We start from the raw sequence: 9,054 nt of genomic DNA on the forward strand, positions 1-9,054 counted from the left end.
TTTAACTTTTATCAGCCTTGCCATTACCCTTAATCAGTTGCTCCCCTGAATGTAGGTATAAATAAAACACATACAAAACATTTCAGAAACTCCAAGATTTAGTATCCACTTACATCTGCATGCTTAATTTGTTTGTACGGTTATTGCTTTCCTAAAAGCATTCATGAAGTATTTGTAGGAGCACACGCATCCACAACTGACTCAGAAGATTAGCTGGAGAGCTTGCATATGGAGATGTGTATTTAGAGTGCCTGGAGAACCTTGGCCATGGGTTACGAATGTCAAACACAGCTAAGTTCCTACAAAACCCATGATCCGTGTTTGATAACTGAAATCTGAATGAAGAGGAGAAGGACATGCACCTAAACATGCTTTATCATGAAAATGTGATGGGTGGGTCAGGAACAGAGTGGTTGATAATGAGGAGGGAGGGTTAGGGGCGTGGAATAAATAGTTATTATGTGAAATTTAAACTCTTACGAAAAAAAACAACTGGTTGAGCAACCAGCCTTCATAGCTTCAATAGGCTGTTTTCAATAGCGAGAATCCAGTAAAAGCAGCAGCAATGTTGTCCATAAATCAAGTTATGATAGCACTGGTGGTCTTCCTTTTGGTTATGCAGTTTTTAAAGTTGCAACGAGCACGGAGATGCCTTCCTCCTGGACCGGTCCCTCTCCCCGTTCTTGGCACCTTGCTGCAGCTGAACTTCCAGATCAATCGTGACTGCCTCATGAAGGTATTTACTTTCAGATAATCCTAACGTCTTAGAAGTCTTTGTAATTTGCTGTTTCTCGTGTTATGTGTGTGTGAAAACCAACGCTTCAACCTCTGCCCTTTTAACCCTGAGTTTGACAAACTCATGTGAAACTTAATATCCTTTAGGATAAACACCTTTGGGGAGAACATATCAGATTTGAAGTCAGGGAACAGAAATGCACTTTAAAGAGTGACTTTCACAGCACGAGGTTTTCGCTCTCTGAGCACTGTTCTCTAACTTCACCAGTAAACAGACACTGAAGATCTGCCGTGTGTGCATGTGCTCGTGGTATCGATGGGATCCACAAAGACCCTCAAAACTTCTGTTAATGGAGGAATCCCTCTTGATATACATTCTGGAAAATGTCTTTTGGATGGAAAATATCCTCTATCATGTGAACAGCAGACGATGAGACTCCCGTGAACAGAGCCTTGGTTTGTATACAAATAAAATCCACTTGATGCCTGTTGGCATAAACCTGTGGCTCTGAATAGCTGGCAGACTCAGCTGTTTCCAGAAGTGAATGCTGGAAAAGACATTCATACCTTCTCACTGATAATTGTAGTCTCATGGAGAAGATGCAGAACATCATTCCAGGTTAGGGCTGGTCCTGTAATTAGCATAAAAACAGGTTCATCTTCTGTTTGTTTGTGGTGTGTGGGATTTCAGCTGTGCTTTGCTGGCTTCTCTCCCATCTACAGTTGGCAAAAACTTATGGCAACGTGTTCACCTTGTGGTTTGGATGGGCCCCAGTGATCGTGCTGAATGGATTCCAAGCAGTGAAGGATGGTATGACCACACATCCTGAAGATGTGTCTGGGAGGCTGGTGTCTCCTTTCTTCAGAGCTATGGCCAAAGGAAAAGGTGTGATGATTTTTTGCACAGAAACTTTTTATTATCTTTACAACTGCAACTCTTTTGTAGCTGGTACCCACCCCTAACATCACCACCATGGCAGGGTTTATCTATGAGGGATGACACCCTCCAACCTCACTAGAGGTTCCACGCTCCCCAACCACAATGGAAATTCCCAAGCTCCTGATTTTCTTCTTCCCATCGTTATTATCTCAGGCCTGAAGCTAGCCTGGCTAAGCAATCTGAGTTTGATTCAGCATCGGTGAAGTTTGTAGTTAAGCCACTTCACAGCTCTATGTTTTTCTTATTTGGCACAAAAAATGCATTATAGGTGTATGTCTGTAAATTTGTTTAGGGCTTTGCCTATCGTAATGGTAATACATTGAGGTCTCAAACAGCTGCAATCGTCTTGCAAAAAAAGGCTTCTACATCTCCACTTGCAGCAACACTGATATTTAGGAATGGGAGTGTTCTTTCAGGTGAAAGAATGCCTTAGTCTGTAGTAAATGTTAGCATGATAAAGAATTCTTTCTTTCATGGACTCAGGGATTATGTTGGCCACCGGTCACACATGGAAGCAGCAGAGGAGGTTTGCACTGAAGACTCTCCGCAACCTGGGCCTGGGGAAGAGAGGTCTGGAGCACCGAGTGCAAGAAGAGGCCCAGCACCTGCTGGAATTCTTTGCAAATTTGAAAGGTATCTCTGTGACAAATACCAATTCATTTCTGTCATTGGTCTGATGTCTTTAGTGTATCACACAAAATCTTCTGTTCCGTGAGTCGTACTGCATCGATGTAGAACGGATTGGAAACACAAAGAACCCAGTCCTGTGCTTTTTCAGACCCAGTGGGAGGCTCAGAATTAAACACTGCAGCACAATTTGCATGCACTCTGTGAGGCAGTTAGTACAATTTTGTTTTCATTACAACATTTTATCCTGATCAACCCAGTTAGCAGCTTTTGTGTTGAATTTCCCAATACTGATCATTATGCAAAGCACAGTAAACCAGGACATGCTGTGGCTAGCATTGTGTCAATTAGAAGTAATTAAATCCAACCCAGTCTCTTGACTTAAGAACTAGGAAAGATGGAGTTGTGGCCACGTGCAAGAAAAGAAGATGACTCCTGAAGCTCAGAACAATAAGTGACCAAACCTTGTGCCTTGGATGTTGGGCAGCTGCATCAGTACAGGCATAAATACATTTGTTCACCCTTTTTTCTGGAGCTGTGAAATTATTTTCTTATTAATTTTCTTACTGATTGCACCTTGGCTGTAGAAAATCAGTAGGATACAGATGGCAGCTTTTTAGTATGTAAAAGGGGCTATGAGAAAGAGGGGGATGGACACTCCAGCAAGGTCTGCTGTGATAGGGTGAGGCAAAATGGTTTCAAACCAAAAGAGAAGAGTTTCAGGCTGGCTATAAGGAAGTTTTTTACAAGAAGGTGATGAGGCACTGTTACAGGTTGCCCTGAGAGGTGGTATCTCTGGAGACCCAAGGTCAGGCTGAATGGGGCTCTGAGCCCCTGATGGAGTTGTAGGTGTCCCTGTTCAGTGCAGGAACTTGGGCCAGGTGGCCTTTAGGGTCTCTTCCAACTTAAGTGATGATGATTACAAGTTTGTAAAAAGGTTGCTAATTGTGAAATGCAGTGCTTGCTTGAAAGTTCTTTAGGTAACCTATGAAACAAAATACGAGACATTCAGGGTGATGTTTATTGTTGTGGTTGCAGAGAAACCTCTGGATCCTTATTATCCTCTCATCCATTCCGTCTCCAATGTAATTTGTGCTGTTGTTTATGGACATCGCTTCTCCAGAGGGGATGAAACCTTCCATGAACTGATCAGAGCCACAGAGCATATCTTCAAATTTGGAGGCAGCCTTCTTCACCATGTAAGTAAATGATGTTTTGTCTTTGGCTGAATAACACAGAAAGTGGGAAATGCAGATTTGAGAGGTGGCTGCTGGGCATAACAGTTTCAAATGGGTGAGCAATGTCCCACGCAGCTCTACTGGGCACCACACTGTCTTCAGATGGGATGGTAATGCACTACATACCAGTCTTCATCGCTTGTGCTCATTGCCTCACAATAAGTAGTTTACTCTTAGGTCTTTGCAGCAAGGCATGAGCTGATGGAATGCTGCTGGGTTGTGTTTGGTACTCAGTTGCTCAACAAATGGCCTGCATAGGGCATTGTGATAAATGCTGAATGTCAGGTCTGAAAATGTGATTCACCACCCCAAATATAGACACAATCTCTCTAATTTAGTCTCGCTAATTTAGTGTAGTCTCTCTAATTTAGCCAGGGGTAATTAGCAGAATACAAGATGAGCTCAGTAAGAGGAAGACAGAGAAATCTGTGTAGAAGTTGTTTCAGGTTTTATTGAGGACTCTTTCAGAGGTCTTTCAGTACAGAGTGCTTTGAGGACCTACCCAGTTTGTACACCAGCCTTTGCTAGGTGGCCTTTTTGGGGGGTTCACCAACTGCATTTACCCCCCTGGTAAGGACAGTTTGCAATGCCTTTGCTTCTTCGTTTCCTGGCATTCTCCACTGGAGGGCAGGGTCTAGCTTTTAAAATGCCCGAGTACAGTTCATTCCAACTGAAGACAGGTTGAATAATTGACTAAATGGCTACAGTTCTTTCTAATGATAATTGCTCTAATTTGGATTTTGACTGAGCTTGAAGGTCAGTGCAGCTCTGCGTCTCACCATTAATGCAGCTGGAAATTATGCTGTATACCGTTTCACAACTCGAAAACATGAATGTACTCATCCCCAGAATACTTTATTAATTATGAAAAAAATCTCCATGTGCTAATATTGATATTAACTTCTTTTCAAAGTAGGTCTAAGTGCATTTCATAGTGATGGAGACTTTGTGGTACCTCTTGTATATCACTCCCACAGCTGTATGAAATCTTCCCCTGGCTGATGTGCCGTCTCCCTGGTCCTCATAAGAAAGCATTGTCTTGCTATGACATTCTGAGCTCTTTTACAAGGAGGGAGATCAGAAAGCACAAGGAGAGAGAGATACCAGATGAACCGCAGGATTTCATTGACTTTTATCTAGCTCACATTGAAAAAGTAAGTGTGTGTTCTGCTTGGTCATACACTAACGGGTTGTTAAGTGAAAGATGTTCAATCATCCATTCTTTTGCCTTTTTATCACCATTTCTTACCCATCACGGTCATTTCATTGCGATCCAGTAATCTGAGACTTGCTAAATCCTAGAATCCTAGAACGTTGAGGTTGGAAAAGGCCTCCAAGATCACCAAGTCCAACCAGCAGCCCATCCCCGCCATGCCCACCAAACCCTGTTCTCAAGTGCCACAACTCCACAGTTCCTGAACACCTTATTGACATGCCACACGGTCTTGCAATTCTCTCATTAAAGAGCAGTTAATGTGCTGCAATTTTTCTCAGTTAAGGACTTATTTGTGGCCTAAGTGAAAGAAAGCTGAATTTAGAAGAAGACCACAAGAGAGCTGGAAAGGGATTGGAGAGTCAGAGTGCAATGTTCTATATATTCGTATATATAGTCCAGGATGGATGTCAGCCTAACATTTAGTTCCTTGGATCCTCTTGCTTTATTTTCACACCTTTAACACATCTGGCCTTCTAAAACATTTAAGTATTTCTTAAGTCTTCCAGTACTATTTTAAGATTTATGAAAACCTGAACATTGGTGGACCAGAAATTGTTTTAGTGAGCTCCTCTGGGATGCTGCTGGGTGGAAATCATCCAAGTTTGCTTATTAAAAAAAATAGAGCTGTCTGTAGTCGACATGTAAGGGGAATATTAAAAGATATGATATTGCAATAGAGAAAAATATCCTTCCCACTTTCCATACTGCTCCATTGGCAAAAGAAGGTATATCCTCCCTAAACGTTGGTAATGAATTCTCCAAAAACGTAACGATGTTCCTTCATGATTTTGGCATATACATAATAAACCTCTATTTTTTTTCTTTTTGCAGTCTGGAAATGAACCCAAGTCTACATACAATGAAGAAAACATGGTTTATTCTATAAATGACCTCTTCTTAGGTGGATCAGAGACAACAAGCACTACTTTGAACTGGGGCCTGCTCTGTATGGTGGCTTATCCAGATGTCCAAGGTAAGAGGAAGTGGATCACATATATCTCTGATGCAATAGAACAGCACGGACATCACGATTTAATGGATCTTGACTTGGGTTCTGTCTTAGACAGCAGTAAACGTGACTGATGGCTGAAAATAATACACCATAAACTGATGTGTGATAGCAGGGATGCCACTTTTTGGGAATCTCAGTTTGGTTTTGTGTTGATCCAGTAGGAGTGCTGGGGGCTATAGGGAGCGCTGCTCTTGTGTGTGCTCTGTGGGTCAGAGGAGTAAAGCTAACCAGCTGAAGGGCAATTGGCAGCTTCTATTTTTTGTCTGTTCGTCCATTTCTCAGCCCAAGGTATCAGAGTGTCAATTTAATCTGAGGTTAAACTAACTCTATGGTGCATTTGAGTTTCTTGCAGCAAACATTATTCCAGTTGGGAGGAGAATTTGATGGTTTATCTGCTATGTCTATGTACATTATAGTAGTTTATTTTTAAGTCTATCTTTTAAATATCAGTCACTGACACAGAGCACTAAATGAAAAACAGAGAATCCTTTCTTATGCTGGATAACAGAGAAGCCATTGTTAGATAGCAGAACATGTGCAAATACCCAGAGAAGAAGAGAAATTTAAATGGATGAAAGAGATGAAGATAAGAAAAAATTGCTTAGCGTGTAGCTGTCAGACAATAAGGTCTACTTAATCTCGTGTTACTGCATGGTTATTATCACCCTGTAATTAAGGTTACGAAAGCTCTGACTCACCTAAATAATTTTTCTTATCTAAATATAACACCCTGCACATACTTGGGAAAGCAGGGTGTGTGCAGGATGATCCATGCCCAGCTTCTTGAGTCATACGTTTCATCCAGACTCTTGTAATGAACAGACACCAGTATGTCTGTCCCCAGCAATTGGTGTCTTTTTTTTTGTTGGAAGAAGCTGCCATTACTTCATTTAACACGTCCTGCATAAGACCCATGTTCTTTTAATAGGAACTAGGCTTATCATGTACAGATTCACCTCACTTGAGTTCCAGACAGCTCTGACCATATTGGTTGTAAATGGCTGTAAGTGCCCACGGCACTTCGCCAAAAGAAAACTCAATGATAAATCAGTTTGCTTGCACTGAAGCGTAAGGCAGTGCTTAGTTCTAAAATTCTGAGCAGCAAATGTCTTTTCTTAATTTAGCATCAAATAGTGTCAGACCCAGTAGAATTCCTACACGTTCAAACTGTTGGAACACCTCACTGATTCCCTTCATAAAATTGGCCTATATTTTTGTTTTAGTTTTGTTGCTGTCATAGTAGTTCTAAATGGAAAATGTCTTTGAATATGGTGATGTATTTTCCCACCTGAAATGATGAATATTTCTCCATAGAGAAAGTGCAGAAGGAGCTGGATGCTGTTTTGGGTCCTTCCCAGACCATCTGCTATGAGCATCGGAGAGAACTGCCCTATACCAACGCTGTGATTCATGAGATCCAGCGCTTCAGCAACATTATCTCCATTGGCATGCCCAGGGTGTGTGTGAGGAACACAACATTGCTGGGGTTTCCCCTCAAAAAGGTACCGTTTATCACAGCTGCTACAGGCCTTTGCTCTATCAGTAGAACAAACTGTGGATTGAAATCTACTTGTACCAAGGCTTTCTCCTCAACAGAACTGGGGTTGGGTACCTCTAGGTCAGAGTTTCAATAAGAAAGAGGACAAGGAACCATTTCTGTGGTTGTGATGAGTGATGCAGCTCTTGGAAGAGGGTCATCAGTAGTGGAAGATGCCAAAGGGTGGAAGATGAGATTTTAGCCAAAAGCAAAATCTTGGAGATTGATCCTGTGGGATACCATGATTGATTTCCTGTTGATGCAGCAGTAGGATGAATTTGAACGGAATTTTTGTCCACGAGAAGACTGAAAAATATCAAGGGAAAAGCAGTAAGGTTTGCAACTTGCTTTTGTCAAAGACACTGAATGACAGAAACTTTTAATGTGAGAAGTGAAAATGGTATAAATAATGTTAGTTTCTATTGACACGGCAGCTTCTATTCTCAGGCTTGTACTGCTGTTTTAAATCAAAGTCACAATCCATTCCTCCTAGTTCTTCACTTCCTGCTGGGGAAACAAACTTACCAAGCCATAACGCTGAACACTGAAATCAAGCAGTGTCCAACACTGGTCTCACCTCTCAGCTTCTGGCTGCTAAGAGAAGATGATCAGCCAGAATTAATGTTTCTCTCCTTTCAGGGCAGCATTGTTCTTCCAAATATTGCTTCTTCGTTGTATGACCCAGAGCACTGGGAAACACCTCGACAGTTCAACCCTGGTCATTTCTTGGATAAGGATGGAAACTTTGTGAGCCAAGAAGCCTTCTTGCCATTCTCAATAGGTAAATTTACTGACTCCACAAACGTCAGTGGGTTGGGCTGGGGCTGTAGAAGTAAGACATCTCTTAAAGACCTACTGGTCATCTATTTTAATCCACTCTGTGAAAAACAGTGATAAAATTAAAATTATTTCTGGTAACATTTCCCAATCCAATTGTAAGCATCTGTTCTACTGAACAAATAATAGCTGGAAAATCAGAGGCATACTGGCAAATGTATATATACAGCTTGCCCTATTTTCGGAAGGAAATTCTCTGCTAATGATGATGGTTGTTCATTTGTGGCAACATTTCAACTCCAGGCATACATTTGGAAAGCACTTTCAAACACTTACACTGATGCTTAATGCATAGAAAACTGGAGCATGATATCTTCCAGGAAGAACAATTCTTTATTCTTCACTTATATGATTAAACAAATTCATTTCAAGTTGTCGGTCAGATAAAAGTAAGATCTTTGATGTAAGTGAAGCAAAATTCAAAGCAGAAGGGGTGCTCAATGGCCCACAACTGGAGAGAGGCTTCTTAATGAAGGCAGAACTACAGAACATTTTGTGTCATTGTTTGGCTTAAGTCCTACGGAAACTCTAGATTTAGCAAAAATACCCTGGTTTTATACAAGCACTGAGGTTGGAAAAGACCACAAAGATCATCAGGTCCAACCAGCAGCCCATCCCCACCATGCAACTAACGGTGTCCCACAGTGGTTATGCTCAATTACACGACAATGAATTTATCTGCTTCCGAGGTCAGAGTGATGCACTCACCATCATCGCCCTCTTCCTCCCGCAGGGCACCGGGTGTGTCTGGGGGAGCATCTGGCAAGGACTGAGCTCTTCATTTTCTTCGCCAACCTGCTACGGGCATTCACCTTCCGGCTCCCTGAGGGAGTGACGACCATCAACACGGAGCCCATTTTTGGGGGCACGCTGCAGCCCCACCCCTACAAGGTTTGTGCCATCCCACGCTAG

The 9,054-nt window shown here is 41.9% G+C and overlaps 1 protein-coding gene across 1 annotated transcript; it reads left to right on the forward strand.

Annotated features, from left to right (window-relative positions):
* Positions 1-550: 550 nt before the first annotated feature.
* On the forward strand, positions 551-9,054 carry LOC122161340 (cytochrome P450 2J2-like). The gene is made up of 9 exons (XM_042820711.1): positions 551-736; positions 1,459-1,621; positions 2,159-2,308; positions 3,341-3,501; positions 4,518-4,694; positions 5,588-5,729; positions 7,083-7,270; positions 7,945-8,086; positions 8,876-9,054. The coding sequence occupies exons 1-9, from the start codon at positions 566-568 to the stop codon at positions 9,052-9,054; spliced, it is 1,473 nt and encodes a 490-aa protein (XP_042676645.1). The 5' UTR covers positions 551-565.

Source organism: Centrocercus urophasianus, unplaced genomic scaffold, assembly GCF_019232065.1.
Source record: "Centrocercus urophasianus isolate 14NV4802_14NV808 unplaced genomic scaffold, USGS_Curo_1.0 seq_19, whole genome shotgun sequence".
NCBI lineage: Eukaryota > Metazoa > Chordata > Aves > Galliformes > Phasianidae > Centrocercus > Centrocercus urophasianus.